Source organism: Suncus etruscus, chromosome 2 (assembly GCF_024139225.1).
Source record: "Suncus etruscus isolate mSunEtr1 chromosome 2, mSunEtr1.pri.cur, whole genome shotgun sequence".
Lineage (NCBI taxonomy): Eukaryota > Metazoa > Chordata > Mammalia > Eulipotyphla > Soricidae > Suncus > Suncus etruscus.
Window position 1 is genome coordinate 22,361,032 of NC_064849.1, and position 24,363 is coordinate 22,385,394.

Genomic DNA, 24,363 nt, shown 5'->3' on the forward strand with positions numbered 1-24,363 from the left:
AGCTTAAGGAAAGATTAAAGCCTAGAGAACACAGAAAGACTCGAAGACTTGAAGAGGCTAACAATGTCAGCCCTCGGTGCATTTTATCTTTAAGCTTCATGCTCACACTCTTGAGAGAGAACTGAAGCTAGAGTCTACCACATTCACATCCCACACCAAAAGCTTTTGGAACAGTGAATAGAACCACAATATATCTTTACACACTCTAAAGCAGGAATAAGATACAAAAGTTGTATGAAAAGAGAAAGGCTTTCCAATTGCAGGAGCCTTTCCAAGTCTTGAAAATCTCAAGATAAAATCTCCAAAAGTCTGAACAATGACTTCTTATGATGGCAAATTGAAAGGAGAGTTTGCATAGTAGACCTGGTCTAAAGTGTGGGCTGTATTGGCAATTCAGACCAAGCTCTTGAATTCTGTGTGGTGGTTTGATAATGATTATTAATGCCTGACTTTTTGTAGTGCTTCAGAGTTTTTAAAGTGCTTCCTGCCAGTGAATACCCAGTATTTGGGTGTTGTAAGTTTCTTTAGAATATTTTCACTGGATATAGAATTTTGCGTTGATAGTTTTCTTCCTCTCTACTTGTCTAGTGTAAAACCCTGTCACTTATTTTAGGACTCCATGATTTCTGAGGAGAAATTGACAATTATAAGAGTTCATTTTTTTTATAGACAGGTTCTTTCTTTACTGCTGCTTTTAGTTTTTTTATCTCGTATTAATTTTTAAAAATTTGATTACTTTGATATTTATGTGAATTCAATGCTTTTGTATATTTGGCTAAATGAGGATTTTGTAAAATAGTTATGTCTTTATCAAATTTGGAGATTTAAAAAGCTATTTCTAGTTGCATATTCCTTAGAAAAAAGCTATTTCTTTTTTTTTTTTTTTTGGTTTTTGGGTCACACCTGGCAGTGCTCAGGGGTTATTCCTGGCTCCAGGCTCAGAAATTGCTCCTGGCAGGCACAGGGGACCATATGTGGCGCCGGGATTCGAACCGATGACCTCCTGCATGAAAGGCAAACGCCTTACCTCCATGCTATCTCTCCGGCCCCGAAAAAAGCTATTTCTATTCTCATATTCCTAAGACTGTTTTTGCTTGTTTAGTTCATTTTAAAAAATTTGTTCAAATTAGATGATTTATTACTACTTGATCTTCTACTTATCTTCTGTTCTATACAGTTCCTCATTTTCTTTAGATGGCTAAGTGTTGCATTTTTTTCCAGGTTATGGTCATACACAGTGGCACTTCATTTTTAATGCTACTGGATCTATGTTCAGGAATGGTGATACTCAATGGCTGATAGGTTGTGCTTGGTATCAAATCAAGGTCAACTTTGTGCAAGGCAATAGACTTAATTACCCCCTTGTAACTATCTTTCCAGACTCTTATGTTGTGGTTAGATTAAATAGTTTAAGAATTTCCTATTGCTTGTGTTTGCATAAGTGTGTGTTTGTGTGTGTGTGTGTGTGTGTGTGTGTGTGTACTTCCTAAGTCTTCTGTCTCTTTGCTTTGCTGACAATTTTTTCACCTAATTCAAAAGGTACTGCTCAGTGAAGTAATTTTGAATTTTAATTTGTTTAGAAGCTAAATCCACAATGCTGAGGGGGTACTCCCAGCTCTTTGTTCAGAGTGGCTCCTGGAAATGTTTCAGAGATCACTGAGTTTGTTTCTTGGGCTGCCCACTGAAGACTTTTTTTTAATCAAATCTTAATTACGTTGTAAAAGAAATTATTACAACATTATTAATATTTTAATTTTTTTCTCTTCAAATTTAAAGTTCTTTGGTCCTGGGTATAATGAATAATTTTCTAATGAGGCCTTAAAATTTTGGGATATAATATGGAAAAACTCTGGGAACAAGGTAAACACACACACACATACACACACACACACACACACACACACACACCTTGACCTTAAAGTGCCATTTGCTACTAGGACCGTGTCTTTCTGTTTGCATGTTTTTGCTTTTGTTTTGGGGGTAATCCATACCAGATGGTGCTGGGGCTCACTCTAGGCTTTGTGCTCAAAGTTGGCTCTTGACAGGTTCAGGTTATCATATGGGATGCAGAAGTTCACATCTGGGTCAGCCCCTTCCGTGCAAGACAAACACCCTGCCGGCTCTACTACCTTCCTGGTCTCCCAGTGTTTGGCTAAACTAAATAGAAGTCCTTTTTGCTCATGGAGGCATTGTAGCAGGCTCCCTAATAATTTTGCCATAACTCTTCCTTTGAGAGACTGGGCTCTGTGCTCTGATGGGTGATCGCTAGTCTAGATTTTGAGCCTTTTTTGCACAAAGGCACCTGAAGATGCACCCAGAGTCACAGCTAAGCTTCAAGAGTCAGATGAAGACTGGGAATCAAAACCCGAAAGTGCAAAGAAAGGTAGAATTGGTGCTAGATCCAAAAGCTCATCGATCTGAGCCATTAACTATCAAAAGCTGGAAGACCAAAACAAATACGTAATTAAAGGATTGTGTGCCCAGAGATGCGTGTGGACATTGCCAGGAATTAGAGTGCACAACTTCAGGGCTCAGGTGCTTTCTGCTGAAGAGAAAAAGTGGGGGGAGAACCTGAGGGACAGGACTTTAGGGCTGGGAGAGAGAAATTCCACAGACACCCCACTCGGCTTAGGGAGTAGCAGGGAGAGCTCATTTGGCATCTCTGGCTGTTGAGACTCGGCTGCAAGCAGGTATAAACTGGACTGAAGGCTTGGCCCTTTGGTCAAAACTCTTGCAAGACTAGAGAGGGAAAAGGGACGGGGACACTCCGGGGCTGCAACGCTGCAGACTTTGCAGCTGGGGAGGAGCGTGTCACCTCCAGCTCAGCTGCGCTTCCAGCCTGCGCGCCTCATTGCCTGCGCCTGGCGCCCCCCGCGCTGTCCTTTGCACAGTCCCAGCGCTCTGCCAACCGCTTCTTCAACCACAGACTTGAGTCTTTGGCCAGCACTTGCCGCCTTTCTTCTCCGAGCACCCAGGCAACCATGGATGGCAACTCCCTGCTCGCAGTCCCAAGGTAAGACGGGCTCCCTTCCACCCAATCATGGCCAAACCCTGACTCCACAAACTCAAAGATTTGCTCCCCAACTTGCCCTACGGGGTGTCTCGCTGTCACCCTCCCGCAGAGCTCCCAGAAGGAGATGAGGGGGACCCTGGACTGAGAATGAAGTCGGGCTCCGGCTGTACCAACTGCTTTGGGGCGAGCGCGGTGCCCGACCCATTGCCGCGCTGGGCGCGGTGCTGATCTCTGGGCGCGGCGCAGCTGGGCGCTGGAAGGTCCAGCCTGGGGGGTTCCGGGTTGAGTCTGCTCCCCCGCCGGAGGATTCTGGAACCCGAGTTTCTGATTGCCGCCGGGGGGGGGGGTGTTCAAGGCAGTGAGAGACAACACCCAAGGTATGGAGAGAAATGAGGGTTCCCAGGACCAAGGAGAAGCACTGCATCGTCTTGCAACCTGTCTCGGATTCTATAGGGACTGGACTGGATGGACAGTGCCAAGGGGAGACATGGGGACCTTAGCAAAGGCCGCTCTTCTTGACCCCCGATAGATACCTGAAGTGCCCTCCCCAATCTTCCCGATTGACAACTTGGATATGAATTGGCTGAATTCTCAGTGCCACCCACCTCTCCTTCCAGTTTAGATTTCCTCCTTAGCACCTCTGGGTGGCTTTGAGGGGGGAGAGATCCCCACGGAGGGATGATGAGGGACATAGCCTTAACCCTGGCAGAGAAGAGGAGAGGGATTTCCTGATTTATCACCACCTGTCTCTTTCCCACCTCTTTCCCACTCTCCTTCCCACTCAAATCCATGTGATTTTAAGCCTTATTTATCATGCCCCTGACCCTAAACCTAGGGTCGATTAAGGCTATCAAGTGACTATTGTGCACCCACCCTCACCCCCCAAGCTGAGTAGGAGGAGGGTTTTTGTGATGGGTGCAGAATCTAGGGTGAGCAAAAGGACCATGCTAATAATATCGAGATGCAGGTTTTCTCTATACACCCCCCCTCCCCAAATAAACCCTCCAATTTTCTGGGCAAAGCATTTAGGGTTAATTCTATTGCTGTCCTCAAGTCCCCCTCCTCTCCAGAACATCTGAACTGTTTCCAGCAGACTTTCAGGCATTATCAGCTGCTTTCTTAAAGAGCAGTAAAACCCACCAAGCACACGCAAGAGCACACATGTAGCTGATACTATATTGTCAAGTAACCAGGTTGGGGGGTGGGGTGGTAGTGGAAATGGGGTGGCTCAAGGGGATGGTGGTTGCTCTCGCAATGCCTGAAGGCTGCCATCTAGAGACATGAAATAAATATCCTGGAAGGAATAGAGCTTTCTCAACTCTACAGGCGCTTACCCTTTAGGCATCCGTCTACTACTGCTGGTGTATGTATGCATGTAAATGTACGTGTGCATGTGCGTGCATACATGCATGTGCACACGTGTGTGTTTTAGTGTTTCTATGATTGTCTGCTGCTCTCGAATACAATTTCTCTAACTTTTCCTAGGCCAAACAAGGTCAAACTCTAATTGTCTTCCCATTCTTTATCAATGCGTAAAAAGGATAGTAAGAACTATAGGAGGATTTATTTCACTTTAAAAAAGTGCTCATATATTTTTAGGTAAATGTGTGAGACCTTTTGAAAGTTGATTAATTGGAGGTTTCACTTTCTGTAATCTCTTCTACTCCCCTTGAAATAAAATAGATTTTAGGGAAGATCCCTAAAAAATGAGATTGGGAGCTAAAGAGATAACACATTGGGTAAGGCACTTGATTTGCATGCCAGATGCTAGGTTAGATCTTCAGCATCTCAAGTGATCCCTGGGTACTCCAGGAGTGAATCCTGAGTGTAAAGCCAGGAGTAACCCCTGAGCATCACCAGGTATGGTATAGCCTGAAATAAAAGATTTCATGTGACTGTGTATGTGGGGAGGGGGAGCTTCAAATCCACTTTTACAGGTCAATATTCTTGTGCTTTGAATCAAAATTATTTTACAATTAAAAAACAGGTCATTTTTCTAAAATATAAATATACATCATACAATATATTCTGTAAAATGATCTTATAAAGAACAAACCAACTGCAATGACATTGCTCTCTAACCTGTAGAGACCTCTAATAATGTATAGATCAGACATCAGCTACAGAAATTTCAACCTCTAGAATCTGAACTCTTTATTCACCAAAACAAATCACATTACTACTGATCACTATACTAATCCAGCTATTGTATTAGCACCCTTATTCATTCAAATATTCAGTTAACTTCAGTAGATCAGTTAGCTTATCTGCTATTTCTTTGAATACAGTAAACACAATTTCTTTATGTAATGATTTATAAAGCAACTGAAGACATTTTGTATAACAATTGAAGACAGTAGGTCACTCGTTTTAATAATGCATCAAGTTATTATAGAATATAACTCTGGTAATTTTACATTTCAATACATAGGCCACTGGAATATGAACCAATCTAAACTATAAAAATCGAACTTAAACTTTTATTTATTCATCTATTTCATAACTTAAAAGCATGCTTTTTAAAAATGGAATCTATATGGTTCTTTCCCATATCTCAGTGCAAACTCCAAGTATTTTCACTATGAATATTTTCATTTGTAAATTTACTATACCATTTTTTTCCTTATATTACATATTTCTCAAAACCACTGGTAATATGAACTGGGAGATAACTGCAGTAGGAATGTTAAGCTGTAGAAAAATTATATATTTCTATTCCAATGTTTTCTTAGACCTAGAATTTAAGTATTTCTGACTAGTTCAAAAAAGAGAAAGTAATATATGTATATACTTTTGTATAACACATAAAGATATACACATATGTACTTATATACATATGCATATATTCAGATCTGTAAATTTTGATAGAGACTTTCTACTCATCTATTTGATATACTTTATTTGATTTTCTAGAGAAAATAAAATAAATTACAATAAGTAAATCTAGGAATATTCTATTACTGTGGTTACATTGTCTAGTAATTACAGAAGTAGGTGAGTCTCATTATTTTGGTAACTTGTATATATAGAGTAAGGTTTATATTTTGCTGCATGCTATCTAATATATTACATTATTTTGTGTACATATATTTGTAAGTTAATATAATTATCTGTCCTGTGTAATTAAATATTAGCTGAGGTAGAAGAAAATTAAACACTTAGTTTAGATGTTCGTATGTTTATTTCATTCAAATTTAAAATTTGTCACCAAAGTCCATTGTCACTAAGCATGTCACTGAAGTTCACTGAAAAATCAAGATTATTAGATCTATAGAAATACAACTAGATTGTTTTTCTTTTATAATGGAGAAAACAACCTAGTACCATAAATTAGCTTAAAGTCTTCAGTCAACAATATTATTAAAATTATTAATATATATTATTATTGCCACATTATTCAAATATATGCTTTATATATTCATATTTATATGTATATATATGAAAAAAACTGAAATTAGTTACAACCTGTAGTTACAACCTGATTACAACCTCCTAATTAAAAGCTCTCAGAAAAGTTTAAGCATTAATTTGAACCAATTTAGGATATGGAACAAATATCATATACTGTAAGTTAATATAGGAAGTTGATATAGAATTATTCTCTACCCTAGAATGCATAATCATTTTAAAATCTGCACTGATATCACCATAACTTTAATTAATCATTCTCATGGAAATTTATAAAATAGGCACTATTTTAGATAGAGAAAGAAATTAAGAGTTAATAAACTCTTAAGCTCAGAATTCTAACATCCCACATTGCTGCCAGGTAGGTAATGGGTGTCTATAGATTAGGTAAAAACTGTGAAAGGAACTTTTCATAAAAACAATATTACTAAAATATCTTGAAGTCGGAGCTGGAGAGATAGCATGGAGGTAGTGCGTTTGCCTTGTATGTAGAAGGACAATGGTTCAAATCCTGGCATCCCATATGGTCCCCTGAGCCTTCCAGGAGTGATTTCTGAGCATAGAGCCAGGAGTAACCCCTGAGTGCAGCCGAGTGTGACCCAAAACACCAAAACCAAAACTATATATATATATATATCAAAGTCCCTTTTTAATAATGTTTTATATCAGACATTTTTCTGGGCTCTAATCACCATCTTTTGGTTTTTTAGTGGCATATATACCTGTTATCAAAAAAAAATAAATTTGTAATTGAATTACTAAAACCAATATTATTCACCAAGGGAAATTTTCGTCTACTACTTTGACCTTTGACCTTTGTCATTTGAATGAGATTTCCTTCTGCATGATGAGATAATAGATACAAATTACAAGATGAGGACAAAGGAAGAGTGAAATACTTTATAAAAAGAGAGATACTCTTTAGCCCTCTTCTTATATTAATGGCTGTGACAAACTAGGTAAGTTCTTAACTTATGGCTGTATATCTTTTCCTGAGCATAATTACATATATTCAACCTATAGAGATCTCCTAGACCTCTTTTAATATAATTTCCATAGTAAATTTATTATAATTACTATTAAAATTGATTTAGACATAAATACATTGATTTTATAAGACCAAGAGGAAATCAAGACATTGATATAATGAAACCCACTTAGAAAAAATTCCAGTCTTATTTTTAATGACTTCATAAATAGAATATTGCTCATAGAAGACAAAAGAAAACTTTAGACTTTTAAAGAATATAGTTTGATGATTAAGGTCATATTAAGCCACTTAATGATTGTTAGTATTCTACTCCAGAGGAAAATACTTAGCCCTTTTTGACTTTGTTTGTCAACCATATAATGTGAACAATAGTAAGTGCTTTAACTTGAGCTTGACAATGTTGTTTTCCAGAACTGAGAAAGCACAAATAAAATATAGAAATCAATAGACTCTTCAACTACTGTCATTGTGATAAGTAAAATATTCAGCAGGTAGTTTTCAGTACTTCCTAGTGGTGCTCGGGGGAATCACATGTGGTATCAAGGATTATAACTTATGTTTAATTGTAAGAACACCTTAAACTTGTGTAATGATTCATCCCAATTATATCTAAAAAGACTTGAGAATATGAATCAACTAACAAGTTTTTCTTTCCTTTTTACAATTTACCCCTTTCCTGCCTTCTAGTTATTTATATTCCTGCCTTTTATTTATATTTCAATAAGATATTTTTATTTCATTGTTTATCTAACTCTAAAATGTGCTTTCTAGGACTTATTATGTAAGTTACATATAATAAAATAATTGAATATATTGTAATTAGTAATTAAAATGTACCAGCCATATAGATCCTTCTATCTATATATCAAAATTCTGAATATATTAAGTATTCATATATAAAATTCTCTTTATGATAATTTATTATCATCATCTACATTGTACATCACAAATTAATATTTTATGTAAACAAAGAGCTACAAAAACAATAAGTTTTATTTTGATTTATTCCATCACTGGCACTTTCTCTATGTAATATTACTTCTGTCTGATACTAAATTTTCTATTTAAGTAAATTCTTCGAACATTTCTTGTAGAACATGTTTCTGGCAATAAATCATGTTTTGTTTTTGTCTGAGATAATTTAGTCTTTCTCTACTTTCTGAAATATGTTTTATAGGGATAAATATCTGGGTTGGCAGGTTAATTTACTCCTTTTTTCCCCAGTGATATTACCCTTTGATTTTCAACTTATATGAGGTCTGCCAGAAGTTGCTGCCATTTTTTTTGTTGTTGTTGCTGCCATTTTTATCATTGTTCCTTTTGCATCTTATTTTCTCCCGTGCTGTCAAAATTTTCTGTCTACAGTTTAGAGCTTTTTTTTTTTTTTTATGTGACATACCAAGATGAGATAGAAAGAGAAATATGGAGAGAGCAAGAGAATGTTCTTAAATTTCTTGAATCTGAGACTTGGTGCCTATTATTAATTTTGAAAAACAATCATCTAAATTTTAATAATATTTATTTTAAAATGTTCTAAGTCTCTTCTTTTATATGTTAATAACATTTATATTGAAATACAGAGCATTGATATTCTTTCTAATTTTTTTTATTTCTTTCTCCTTTTTTTGTTTCAGTTTTGATAAATTCAACCTAACTTCAACTCAGCTGCTTTTATTAAGAATTTGTCCATTATTTTTCAGTCGTTAACTGCGATTCTAATTTCTAGAATTTCACTTAATGTGATCACGTTGCTTGAATTTCTCTGTGAAAATTTCACAGGAAAGCTTACATCTTGTTCACTACAAAAGGGAAGGAGGTAGTATAGTTAAGACAGAAATGGAGCCATTATGGCAATGATCATTGGAAATGATCACCTTGGACAAGAACTTGGTGTTGAAAGTAGGTAAAGTGATATGCATGTGTAGAGGAAACGAGAGTGTCTAAAAGTAAAAACTAAAAGGAAAGAGAAAGAGAAAGAGAAAGAGAGAGAGAGAGAGAGAGAGAGAGAGAGAGAGAGAGAGAGAGAGAGAGAGACATGGGTATGGGGAGAGAAATTGTCTGTCATAGAGGCAGGTTAGGGGAAAGTGGTAGAAGGGAAACTGGGGACATTGATGGCAGGAAGTGTACAATGGTGAAGGGATGAGTGTTGGACATTGTCTGAATAAAAATCAATCATGAATAGCAGTGTATCTCATTTAAAAAATATGGTAAACAGTGCCTGAGAAGTAGCACACTGGAAAGGGAATTTGACTTATGTGCTGCCCACCTGAGTTGGGTTCAGCACTGCATATGTTCCCCTGAGCATCACCTAGAGTGAGAGTGGCTCACCTGAGTGCAACTCAATGCGTCTCCCCACCAAATAAATTTTTTTTAAAAAAAGATAATCATGGTCCAGAAGCTTAATAGATTGATCAAATGTTTTGCATGCAGGAGACCTAGAATTACTCCTGGCACTACATGTTATCCTGAGCACAGAGCCAGAGTAGCCGTGGAGCATCTGGGTGTGGCCTCTAAACCAAATAAGAAGTAAATTGCCTTAATCTCCTTGGAGATAGTTTCAAAATGTGTCTTAGCAAAATCTAGATCTACTGACTGCTTTATTAGTTGCTGTGGGTTTTTTTCTTTGTTTCAACACAGGTTTTTAATTTTTATTGATGTTGATGCAGCAACATTTCTCCACGTGTTACAGGAAGTCATGCTATTATTTTATTTCTATTATTAAATTGAGGAAATTTGTTCTGTAAAATGTTTAAAGATGCCTAACAGTACAGTGTGTAGAGCAATTTCCTAGTACACTCAAGTTCAATTCTCATATGGTCTCATATGGTCCTGAGAAGCTTCTAGCATTTCAGTGTGGATCCAAGAACAAAACCAACAAAAAATAAACACAATTTGTCTTCTATCTCTGGATCGTTTTTTCTTGACTGCATACATCATAGTTCTCCATTTGATTATAATCTCAAGATACTTACTCATGCCATATGATTTTATTTATTTTTGTTATTATTTGCCTATTCCAAGAAAGTGACTGGAGCATGCATAGTGATGAGTTAGAAATGTTTCTTCATCTTAAAGAGATTAGTAGAAAATATCAACATACCTTTTCCCTGAATGTCTGATTCAATCTCTTTCAAAATATGGTGTATGAATTAATCTCAGATACAAATCCTTGTTGGCTAAGAGACAAAGCCTGGTGGATATTGTAATATTTTATATAATTATAGTAAAATGGAAACTTCATACAGGATATTCAATGACATTAACATATGTTAGAATATTTTTAATTTCACAAATGAAATCTAATAATTGGATATACACTGAACACTCTACTTCCATAGTAAGCAAATTTATGCTTGAGCTAGAATAGCTGATATGATCTGACATGTTTTTAAATAATAATGTCAATTCAATGTAGATTAGTATGTTTTGTTCTATGTTTTTAATACAAAAATATTTTGTTTGTTTTTTTGGGGGGGGGGCAACACCTGGTGACACTCAGGGGTTACTTCTGGCTATATGCTCAGAAATTGTTCCTGGCTTGTGGGACCATATGGGATGCCAGGAATCAAACCCAGGTCCATCCTGGGTCAACCATGTGCAAGGCAAACACCCTGCCACTGTGCTATCACTCCAATTTCTACAAATCTTTTAATACAGATGTTTTATGGATAAATATAAATATAAATGCTTGTTTTTACTCTTACGTAAGTGAGAAGTCTCTGTGGGGTAGATCAATGTGCTTATACCTGTTTTCTTAATGTGAGCCTATAAAGTTATGTGCTATTTTGCTTTACCAAACTTTCAGACTACTTGTGTTTGTTTCATGGTATGATTCTTGCTTATTCCATCTTCAAAGCAGTGGTGGGTTTTTTTTATGTATTGTATTACTTTGTCTTTTGACCTCTTTCTTTCTCCTTCAGTTCTTTAAAATTCTGACATTAGATACATTGAAGGAATTTTGAAAAATTTTTCTATATCAAAATTAGCTCATTAAAAACCTGAATTTATATTTAAAATTTAATTCTACTTTTCCAACATATTTTAGGTTTAGGAAATTTGATCATAAACATCTCTGTTTTTTTTCCAACAACATATTTTAGGTTTAGGAAATTTGATCATAAACATCTCTGTTTACTCATAATTCTATCTAGCACTGTAATACTTTATCTGAAAAAGTTTATTATGCTATATAAAAAGGAGAAGATTTTAAAGTTATTTGTTTCTCCATTGCAACATGTGACTCAATTAGTATTGCTATATTGGAATAATCACTTAACTCCCAAAACGTATTCAAGAATATAAGACTAACACAGAGAGGACGTGGAGACTTTACAGGATTTGTCACCCTGATGGTTGTACTGACTATCTATGCTATTTACCAGCCATTTCCTACTGTTTTACTAAGTATGGTATATGTTACACTTGCTGTTCTCCTTAGCACAAGATTTGATCATATGAATTGTTTGAGTAAATGCAAGGTTATATTACTCATCAAGCATATATTTGTCAGGGCTCACATTGTGCCACATGGAAAGTGAGGTACTCGAGATGGGAATTATAAGGCAATTTATATGTTTGGTTAAATTTTATCTTTAAAATAATTGCATACATATAATATTAATAAGAATTATTAACAAGCATTCACCACCAAAGTTATTGACACAAGTACTCAATTAACTCAATTAATGATCACTAGAAACTGTTAGTTATGTGTGCATTATTTAACAAAATTGCTTTCTTTTGCAATCTTGCCACTATAGAAACTGGATTACAAAGGACAAGGACAACTGATCTTACAGGTTTTATGATTTCCAGTGACAATATGTTTACCGGATTTTCTTCAGGAAAAGAAATGATAAAAAAATCTTTTAACATTCATGAACATTATCCAATTATACAGAGATGAGCAAATAATCTAATAAAGCAGCACAGATGCAATTGAATATTTCATATGCTCAAACAACATGCTGGAATATTATCCCCATAGAGAATATTTCAGTATCTCTCACAACTATTAGTCTACCTTAAATACAATAATAATAGATTGAATTGAGTATATGAAAAATACCATAGATATTCTAGGAAATTTCGATATCCTTGATAAATGTGAATTTCCTTTTCTTGTTTCTATAAAATCACAACATATATAAGTAGAAGACTTAAGGGTAAATGATATACTTAAATTTTAATAGTATAAAAATAAAATACTCAATACAAAATTTCACCTCTATTGTCATAATGTCAGCTGTTTATGTAGTGATGAGTACACACAGTTTCAGCTCTGAGTGATAAAATTTTTATTTGTGGTAGATAGGTGACTCAAGTGATATACATGAAGTCTAAGATTGCACCTGTGATTCTTGGTTAACCTGCTCTGTGGTTTGAAGCAAGGACCCAGGGTTCTCAAAATGACCTGACCCTTAAAAGTCAGGGGATGCTCGGGATACTCTAGCAATGCTGGCTGCCTACAGGACCGCACTGGGAAATGCTCAGAAAACCATGTAGAGTCAGGAATCAAATTCAGATCAGGTACATTCTAAACATGTTTCCTAATTGTTTTCACCATCTTCCAGTCTCTCAAACATCTATTCCAGTGGACAGAAAAAAATAAGTCAAAATTACTCAGTGAATACTGCAAATTGGGTTGTGTGTGTGTGTGTGTGTGTGTGTGTGCTTAAAAAGAAGGAAAAGTAAACAAAGAACAGTCTTCTAGAACATGTCATGATGAGCAAGACTAATGGAAAGAAATAAGGAAGGCCTCTTGATGAAGAGTGTTTCTGACAGTCAGAAAGCATTCATAAAAGTCTGGAGTGAGAAAGCAATGGAGTGTTTAAACAATTCAAAGTTTGTGCCTGGAATATAAAAAGCATTAAAGAAAGTGCAAAATGAGATTTAAAAGTAGACTGGGGCCAGAATTTGCTAAGCTTTGAGGTCCACTGGGCTGTTACTTAAAAAACAGTGGATAACCATTGAAAACTAGAAATATCTAGAAGCTTTGAATAAGATCACACTTACTAAATAAATAGCAAGTATTGCATATTTTATTTATTTATTTTGATATTGAGGCCACATCCAGTGGCACGTAGGTGTTACTCCTAGCTTTGTGCTCTGAAATTACCCCGGGAGGATCTGGGGAACATATCAGATGCCAAGAACCAAATATAGGTTTGACTATGTGCAAGGCAAATGCCCTCCTCATTTTGCCTCATGTGCCAGTACTTGGCACATTTCAAATGCACCTTAAACTATGGACAGTTTTTCAGTCTATTGATTATTATTTGACTATCACATTTTATGAAGAGGTAGAATATATAACAGATTATAGGATTATAAATGTATTCAAATCTGGTCATTATCATTAAGATATTTTGAGCATAGTTTTTAGTTCTGAATTAGCAAAGGATATTCTTAGAACAGAGATATAGTGAGTTGACTTTTTTAATATCACATAGATAAAATGGGCAAACCATAGTCTACCAAGGGCAAACCAGAAAATTCCAAAGTGCTTCCTCTGGTTTTTGCTGGAAGATCATGGTCTCAATTATGTGCACAAGAAAAGTGTTGGGATTATCTATATCTCAAAGGATCTGAATAGGTTTTAATTGAATAACAATGAGATACAGAGTTAAAAAGTTGTTGATGGTTGAGTTTCAGTCATACAAAGTTCCAACACCCTTCTCTCACTAATGTTCATTTTCCACCATCAATGATCTCAAGTTTCCTCCCACTTCCTTTATGGAAGACACTTCTTTTTCTCTTTTCCCTTTTTTATTTTGGACCCTATAGTTTTCAATACTGTATTTGAAAGAGTACTATGCATATACTTTACCTCCTTTTGATATCCAGTTCTTTTCCAAAATGATCATTTCCAACTATAATTGTCATAGTGGTGCCTTCTCAGTTTTGTTGCACATCTCTGCTCATTTCTTTGTATACTATTCTCATACTATTTTATAATCTGCAAAGGGCTGTAATTATTCTATGTCTGTTCTTTTCCGTCTGACTCATTTTACTCAGCATGATACTCTCCATGTCAATTCATATATAGGAAATTTTATTTCTTTAGTGTAGTATCCCATGGGTATTGATATGCCATAGATTCTTTATCATTCATCAGTACTTGGGTAATTAGGTTGTTTCTAAATACTGGTAATTGTGAATAGTGATGCAATGAATATAGGCATATAGAAGCCTTTTCTGTACTGTTCTTTGGTTCTACTATATATTTATTCTACAGTAGATATATATCTTATATATGATATGTACTGTATATATTCGACAGTATATTCTTTTTGTTCTACTGTATATTTATAGTGTGATATTAATGTGTTATAGGGAAGCTCAATTTCTAGGGTTTTTTTTAGAAGAATGTCCATATTGTTTCCAAAAAGACTGGACCTGTCTACATTCCCACCAGCAGTGAATGAGAGTCCCCTTTCCCCCAGTCATATCGGTGCTGATTTTTCTATTTATTTTTGATGGATTCCGGTCTCTGTTGTGTTACATGATATTTTGCTGTATTTATTTACATATTAATAAACCTGATGATTAATGGTGGACTTTTAGAGTAGCTATGTTTGTTTGTTTTGGGGGAATGGTTTGTGTCATATGGGGTGGTGCTTAGTGATTACTCCTGGCTCTGTGCTCAGAAATTACCTCTGGCAGGCTTGGGGAACCATATGGGATGCTGGGAATCTAACTGGGGTTCGTCCTAAGTTGGCCATGTGCAAGGCAAACGCCCTACCACTGTACTATGGCTCCAGACAGATATTTATTTAAAAAAAAAGAAAGACCTGAGGAGCCAGAGCGATAGCACAGTGGTAGGGTGTTTGCCTGGCTTGCAGCCAATCTAGGACAAACCTTGTTCGATCTCCTGGCATCCCACATGGTCCCCTGAGCAAGTAGCAATTTCTGAGCTCATAGCCAGAAGTAACCCCTGAGTGTCACAGGGTGTGGTCCAAAAAAAAAAAAAGAGAGCTTATAGGTGCTAGCAATGACACATCACATTGTTGGTGGAAATGTAAATGTTACAGTTATAATGAAAAACATTTGTGAGATTAGTCAAAAATTTAGAAATAGAACTATAAAATATGATATAGTAAGTCCACTTTTGGGCATTAGTCTGAAAAAATAAAATCACAATCTTAAGAGAACTCTCTACCTTAACCTTTATTTGTAACATTAGCCACAGACAAGATATGAAAACAAATTAACTGTTTGTGAACATGTGAATGGATAAATAAAGTGTGATGGAATTAAATAGAGAATATTGTATTCTTAACATTTCTTGAAAGTAATTTTCATTTTTTAAGTAGTTCTTATTTTATCTTACTAAAATATTTCTTCAATTCTCCTCCTCCATCTTTTCCTCTCTCCATTCCTTTAGGTCCTTTACCATTTAATTTACTGAAAAATAATTTTTTGTACTTAAATAATTATTTTTATTTCTCTAGCCATCATACAGAAAAGCTGAGTAGTACAATCACTAGTCACTCATTACTGATTGCCAGTGGTGCACTCACAATGCTTTTTGCTCACTTTCCATGTGACACAATGTGATCTCTGACAAATATATGCTAGATGAGTAATGTAACCTTACATTTTCCTTATAATCCTTGAGCCAAGTTTACCTGCAAGCACATAGTTCTATGATGCTTATATAGTATTTGGAATATTAGCAAAATCAATTTAAAGAAAGGGCACCAAATCAAGGACACTGCAGGCAAGGAATAATTACCTGACATATATAAAGTTTTAAATGTTAGAGTATAAGTATTCATTGTCCTATCAGAGGCATCTTTAGTGTAAAGAAGATTTACCTTAACAAAATTATTATATTAAAATTTTTATTTGGAATATTCATGTATATCAAAATAGCAAATAGTTTAAATGCTATGATCATTGAGAGACAGACCATATTAATGTAATATTCCACCTCCTTTGCATTCAAGCTCACAAATTTCACCAACAGCATTAAACTATTAGATTCATTCAAAATATAAAATATTACTTTTCTCCAGTCTCTATTTTGCCTTATTTATGAATTCTCTAGTGTCACAAAGGCTTTTGTATTAAAGAACTTGTCCAACAGCTGGAGAGTGTGGACAGTCAAAGCCCCTCTAATATATCTTTTAATAACCAGTACTCACATGATCCTTGGAGCCTAATGCTGTACCAGACCAAATTCCCTGTGGCAATCAAAAATAGATTCATCTTGGGGAGGATTTTAAAAACACATTTACATATAAGTTATGTCCATAAATGAAGTAAAGTTTACATTGAAGGGAGATACATGGTTCACTGAGGTGACAAATAAGAACAGAAAAAGTCAAAGCCAAAGATGGAAAACCCAAGAGTATTTAACAATGACAAGTTTAACTTTTCAGTTTGACTCAATAGCAGGCATCAATGACCTTACTCCAGGTCAGACTTTTCTTTTCACAGGGCATTGTATTTAGAAAACTGGAAGTTATTACTTGCTCTTTGAACTTGATCCTTTTAAAAGTCTTATAGTCTTAGAGTATGGAACTATCTTTTGGAAGTATTGACTGGAAGCCTTAGCTTCTAGAATCTGTCACCACACATGGGTGAATTATTATTCCCCTCACACTCATCTTTTGTATCTGAGAGGCTACTAAATCTTTTTGTTGATTAAAAATATAAATAATGGTGTATGGTGCAAGAATAATTTAGAAAATAAATAGGAAATTATTTGGTCATTATATAGTAAAAGTGAGAGGAAAAGGATTCAAGGAACAATTATAAGTTGTTTTACTTAGATCATCTGTTTGAACTTATGGGGCTAAAGTTGAGTTGATATTAGTGGAGGTAAAGAAGACCAAGTGGAAATAAAATGCGCTAGATAAAAATAGGAGAGCTAAAGGAGACAGAGACAAAGAGAGAGAGAGAGATAGACAGACAGACAGACAGACCTAGCTCTGAAGATAGATGTGGAGTGAGATTGAGTCCAGAAGTATAGAAGAAAGAATAGATTAAGTAAGAATAACTCTTCTTTTCTTCCTCCTAAATTAAACTCTCCTAAATTTGGAATCTTGATGTTTTTTCTCATTTTCCTAATGGACCCCATGATCACAATGATATGCAATGGAATTTGTTTTCTTGTTTTTGACAGTTTTTATTTTCTAGAACATACCTTAAATTTTCCTCTGGTTCCTTGTATATCTGACTTTGTTTGTTCATTTGGGGCCACACACAGTGGCACTCAGGGGTTACTCCTGGCTCTGTGCTCAGAATTCCCTCCTTTCAAACTCTGGGAAATACTAGGAAATTAAACACGGTTAGGCCGAGTGTAAAGCAAATGCCCTTCCTGCTGTACTATCTCTCCGACCCCTGCATATCTAACTTATTAAACCACATCCAGCGGAGTTGAATGTGGTTGGTTTTATGGCCCTACTGTGCAAACTAAAATAGCAGAGTTTCCTGAGAAAGAAGGGACAATTACAATTATCTTGCAGGTGCATTTCTTTTGTATTGCCTTTCAGGCTGCAAAAAGAGAAAAGTAAGTGAAGACTACAGTCTGTGCATTATTCGTATAATAAATAAATTGTTCCAGTGGGCAAACAAACTGAATTTTGGCACTGATTAAATTCACTAGAAAATGCTTGATGCTCCATGCTTCTTTGCATATGCTAAGTGTTGGAAGAAAGGTAGCTGTGAGTATGTCCTTCATTCTGTCATGTAATCCCTGACCTTTTAATTAATGGCACTATACTCGGTGGCTATTGTGCCCCTGACATTTTCATATATTTTTGTGCATTCTGCAGTAGGTTAATACTTGTGGTTTTACAAAAAAAAACAACAACTCTATTTTAAATATTGTTTCTTAAAGGGCTTTTGGGGTAATTTTTTTCCAGAATTATTAATATTCAAGTTAGACAAAAATATACTTCTGTTATATAGCTAGATTCCATCTACCTAGTCTAAGGAAGTATTTCAACCTGCATGCTTAATTTCCAGTGAAGAGTTTCCTAGAAGTGTAAAACTAGTTTCCTAGAAGTGTAAAGTTCACTAACCAGTGGTCTCTGTGAAGTCTCTCTATCAGGGGTCTCAAACTCAATTTGACTGGTGGCCGCAGGAGGCAAAGTCGGGGTGATCCTCGAATGCAAAGTCAGTAGTAAGCCTTGAACATTGGGGGGTGTGACCCAAACAATTAAAACAAAACAAAACAAAAGAAGATTCCTCTAGAGCAGGGCCACAAAATGTTGTATAGAGGGCCTCAAATGGCCCGCAGGCTGCTAGTTTGAGACCCCTGCTGATTGGATATACACTGCTTCCACTTTTTCCTTCACAGATTTTATTCTAAAAAACAATATCTCCACCCCGTATTAATAGTTTAACATCATAGAATAACCATCAAGGAGGCAAACAAACTCAGAATCCCACTGAAAGTAATTTCTAAAGGTAACTAAGAGAAAATAGAATAGAAATAGCATATTTTATTACTATATAATTATCTAGATATATTTTCTTATATAATATTTCTTAGGATTGTGAGTTATGAATGCTGAATTATTCAATTATATCACTTGTTTTTTGCTCACTCACTGATTCTCAATATTGACAATATTCAATATGTAACTACTCTTTGGAAATATTTGATTTACTGTGCTGCGTTGAAAAATCTAAGACATATAAGTAGAAGACTTGAGGTCATGTTTTGTGACTGTAAAATGTAAATATAGCAAAGTTCTAAATTTGGATATTAGTATTTTCTGACCTTATTTATTTTTAGGGAAAATTGCCGTAGGAGAGGCATACTTGGAAATGCAAAGGTATTACTCCTGAGTCTGTGCTCAGGAAACATTTCTGGTGATGCTCAGAAGATCATATGTGGTACCAGGGATTTAACTGAAGTCATGGTAGATTAAACAAAATCCTTTAATTCCCTACACTACTTAGATTACTTTAAGGTCATATAACTGTAATTCTCTATAACTCTTTATTATTTGAGGTGATTCTTATTATCCTTTGCATACAAAAGCACATAGGGTGTCTCACAAATATTACTCTAGGAGTTACACTCAAAGTGATACTCATTTTTTAAACCCTATATATAGCTTACTTATATGTACTGCTTTTTCTCTCTTTTCTTTACCATAAGTACCAAGTCCAGAGAGATAGTACCAGGTTTAACTCATTTATGCTGGTTTTATCCTAAGGATCAGTTTGGTCTTTTGAGTACCACCAGAAGTGATCTCCTATCACAGAGGTAGAAGTAGTCCCTAGCCCTAAAGGGTGTGCTCAATTTCTACTTTCTATTTTCCAATTAAGAATAACATAAATACCATGAAAGGGAGTATATTTTTGTGTGCATTAGTCACTGTAGCATTTACCACAAAGAAACTGTGTCAAAAAAACAAATAGCTATTTCTCAAAAACAGTAAAATAGAATAAAGTGCTGCAGAATGCCACTTGGTTTTATGATTTTTTGAAAGGATATTAACAATTCAATTTTCTTTTTTTCTGTTTATTGGAAGCCAATAATTGGTGACTCCTTTATTAAAGTCAAATATCATTTTTATGGAGCACTGCAAGATAAATCAAATGCTTGTTTATTTTTAGAAAATTTTGTCAGAGAACATGAGACTCTCCAAAGTATGACTCCCTGTCTGGGAATAGAGGTCTGACTACTTCTTATCAACCTCTTAAGTTTAAAGAAAAGCTTAACAAGAAGAAAACATCTAACTCCATCAAAAAATGGGGAGAAGAAATAAACAGACACTGCCTCAAATAAATACAAATGCCCAAAAGGCACATGAATAAGTGCTCTACATCAGTAATTATCAAGGAGATGCAAATCAAACATCAATGAGGTATAATCTCACACTACAGAGACTGGCACACTTCACAAAGAGCAAGAACAATCTGTGCTGGCTGGGATCTGGTGAGAAAGGAACTTTCATTCACTGCTGATGGAAATGCCATCTAGTCCAGCCCTTATGGAAAACAATATGGAGATTCCTCAAAAAACTGGAAACTGAGCTCCCATATGATCCAGTGATACCACTCCCAGGGATATACTCTAGGAACACAAAAACACAATACAAAAATGCCTTCTTTGCACTTATATTTATTGCAGTGCTATTTATAATAGCCAGACTCTGGAAACAGCCAAGATACTCTTCAACAGATGAATGGCTAAAGAAACTGGTACATATACACAATGGAATATTATGCAGCTGTCAGGAGAGATAAAGTCATGAAATTTTCCTACACATGGATGAACATGAAAATTAATATGCTGAGTGGAATTAGTCAGAGTGAGAGAGATAGACACAGAATAGTCTCACTCATCAATAGGATTTAAGAAAAAAAAGACATTATTGTAATAATACTCAAAAATAATAGATATGAAGATCTGAAGGACTGGCTCACAGTATGAAGCTCACCATAAAGAGAGGTGAATGCAATTAGAGAAAAACACTGACAACTATCATGACAATATTAATGAATGAGAGAAGTAGAATGCCTGTGTTAATACAGTAGGAAGGGGGTGGGGAGGATAGAGATTGGGGGCATTGGTGATGGGAATGTTGCACCGGTGAAGAGGTGTGTTCTTTTTATGACTGAAAACCAGCTACAACCATTTTTGTAATCATGGTGCTTACATAAAGATAATATTAAAAAGAATTGAGTCACTCAAGCAATCACAGAGTACATATCAGGAATACTGAATGAAGTATGGCTTATTTGTAAATACCATTGGTAGTTTTGCTTCAATCACAATGCAATTCTACTGGAGTGAAGTCTGGGGGTGTTCATTAGTCTATTAATATGCATCTGAAGGAGTAATAATATCTCAAAGTGGATCTTAAAGAGGGCAACAAGAACCTTGTTCTTTGTTAGCACATCTTAGCTTAAATAACTCACCAGGGAGGGCGTTTCTCACTGTGCTGCTCTTATATTTAGGACACATTCAGTTCAACTCTGCCGGGAAACTGGATAATAAACTGCAAGGCCTGCTAAGTTCCTTCCCTAAACTACAATTAATAATGGCTGCTAAACTTGAGGCATACGTGCAACATGGGCTGCCTGTGCAACATGGACCTATTGTCTATTTGCAACTATAATCAGCAATCAGCATTAAACTTATAGGATTTCTTTCAGAAATGTTTATGGCACCCTTAATAGCATTGGAAAAAAGAGGGAGAGATCTAGTTTCAGGTAATAGGCAGCCTAAAAGTTACTTTATGTAATTTCTTCAGCTGGATCTTCTCAGTTCACTAGTCTCAGAGGTATCTAATGAGGCAATAACATAACCCTGCTGGGCCAATGGCTACATTCTACTAACAATGCCAAATCACACAGGTTCCTTCAGTGTCAGTAAAATCCCATGTTCACACCCCTTAAAAATGATGATAGGAAATTACAAGAATTAACCAAGGTGTCTAATCTTCACTGTTTGAGTGCCTATGAAGTTCTACAATTAGAAATTTGCATGTGAAATTATTGCATATTAGTAATATTTGTTTCATAAATTTTAGTAACAATTTTCTATTGTTCTGATTCATATTTAATAGATGAAGCTATTAATTATGAACTGTAAATTATATTTGAGTTATAGCTATTTAATTGCATGTTCTTATTCTCATTATTCATCTTTAGAAAGCAAATACTTCTCATACTAATAAAAATTAATTTTGAATAATCATCACTAAGTAAAAGGATAACTCATTTTTAATTATTTAGCAGAAATGCTGATCCTAGTTCTAAGCCTTGATATAATCTAAGAGCAAGTGGGCTATACAAACGGAGTCCTGCAACCTTTAATAAAAAAATAAAACCCATTGATCACCTACAATTATCTAATGGTAACTGAAAAATCTTATGGGTACAAATGTATTTTTACAACAAACAAACAAAAATCAAGAAGAAAAAAAATAAAGAAATAAAGCTCTAACATGGGTTCAATAACTTTTGAAACTGCATAACTGGAACCAAAGAGCCTTCATCCTACCTAGATATAGAGCACCACTATGGCTTCCTGTGAACTACCAAGATTGATATAAGATTGCTCAGAGCACAGAGCCAGGAGTATAACCTGAACTCCCACAGAGTATAGCCCAAATTCCAACATACTTCCTCAAAAGAAAGGGATAACTGGTTCTCAAATATTTTTCTACAAGAAGTGAAAAATAATTTAACTAGCGATTTTAAATGCTGTCCAACATAGAATTTTTTATTAATAACAATTAAAAATTTCTCACACAAATATAAAAGCTTAAAGAAATAGTGTATGAATTACCCAAGTATTCTCAGCAAAAAAAGCATATTTTGAATGGTGTTTTATTTTCACACTTTATTTTAGGAAGTATATTATTTTACTTTGTCGTTCAATGTCTTTAAGCATTATAGAGTAGAGCTTATGATACAATGCATTTACCTCAACTTTTTATAAATTTTTCCTTAACTTGCTTTTTAATTGAATGAATTATGTGAGAAATAAAAAGGTGGATATTTGGGTTTTATTTTCACTTTTGCTTCTTATTTCAATGCTTGAATAATCATGGTTCTCTTTATTTTTAAACAGTTAAAATTGAGTAAAGAGTTGTGGAAATTATTCATTCTCTCATCATTCAAACTCTCTTTCCAACATTTGATTCTGTTGTTTAAATTCCATTAGATTGAAAATACTTTATAGAGAAAGGAGTTCAGAGCCAGCAGGGGTGATGTATGCATCCTATCGGAATTTTGCTTGTGGGTTACTTGCCTATTTCTTTTACACACAAAAAATAAGACAATAAAATACTTAATAAACACATACACTGTGTTTTCTCTGCCTAAACGTTGTGATATATTGTATAGGCAGAAACGACCCTTTAAGCAGAATTTCTCAACCAGAGTCAATGCAAGTGGGCCTACAAGACAATGTTAGGAGGTCACAGGAAAAAAAAAATGGAGACCCACTGCACAAGTATAAGGAATAGCAAGGAAGACAGCAAGACCATAAGAAGAAAATAAGATCACAGGATCAACAGGGGTCAGGGTTGGAAAAACAAAGAGACACACTACACAAACGTTTCCAAAAGAAATATGAATGCATACATATGTGCATACAAATATTCAACATTTATAAAGTATAGTAAAATGCCAGTTTGACTTATGTATTTGTATAAGCAATGAGAAAAATGCTGGAAATAAAATACATCTTGAAGATTATTTTTTTTAGCATTCTAGAGTTACTTTCACTTACTCTTCATAGAAATATGCAATGACAATCATTTGCTACATTAGTATAGGAATATAAAAACCATAGAGACAAAAATCTTGATTTTTATCAAGATTTTTGCCTATATCTTGAAAATCTTAGTCTATATGTTCATTTTAGTTTACATGAGCTCATTAATAGTGATATAACTTTCCTTACCATCTAAATTAACATAGAATGATTATTATTTCCAGTTTTTATAGCTTGTTTCTTTAGTGTATAATATCAAAATAACTAGGTGTCTTTAGGTCAACTAATTATATTCTTTGTTTTTTTTCCACCAACGTCTAGTTATTCACTAAAATGAAACAATGATATAGACCTAATTTGTTTTTCTTCTTTGCCATAAATAGTAACAGATAACCTTGGTCCTATCCACATACTACTTCAACATTGAAGTCTAGTGGTTCTAAATTCATATTTCTATATTCTTCTTAATCTTGTTAAATAACTTTAAAGGCATGAGTTTTTATTCCAGAAATGCAACAAAGTTATTTATCAATCCTTTTAAATAAGATTAAAATGAAAAGAAAATAGTTTGTACTTATGAAAAGAATTGCAAATTTTGGGTGCTGAATAAATTAATCAAAACTAGAATATATATTTTGTTCTGGCAGTACACCGGGCAGAGAACCTAAACTGGCAAGTTCCTGAACTTTAAAAAAATATCAAAGAGGTTTTAAGCAGTTAAAGATTTTTTACTTTTCCCTAAATGCAACTAAA

The 24,363-nt window shown here is 35.0% G+C and overlaps 1 protein-coding gene across 3 annotated transcripts in view; it reads left to right on the forward strand.

The window, feature by feature from the left end:
- Window positions 1–2,598: 2,598 nt before the first annotated feature.
- Window positions 2,599–24,363, forward strand: part of SPHKAP (SPHK1 interactor, AKAP domain containing) — a 146,574-nt gene continuing 124,809 nt past the window's right edge. For all 3 annotated transcript variants that reach the window (XM_049768420.1, XM_049768422.1, XM_049768421.1), the window contains exon 1: window positions 2,599–3,013. In XM_049768420.1, the coding sequence (XP_049624377.1) occupies window positions 2,986–3,013 (28 nt within the window). In that variant the 5' untranslated portion in view covers window positions 2,599–2,985. The remainder of the gene's footprint in view (window positions 3,014–24,363) is intronic.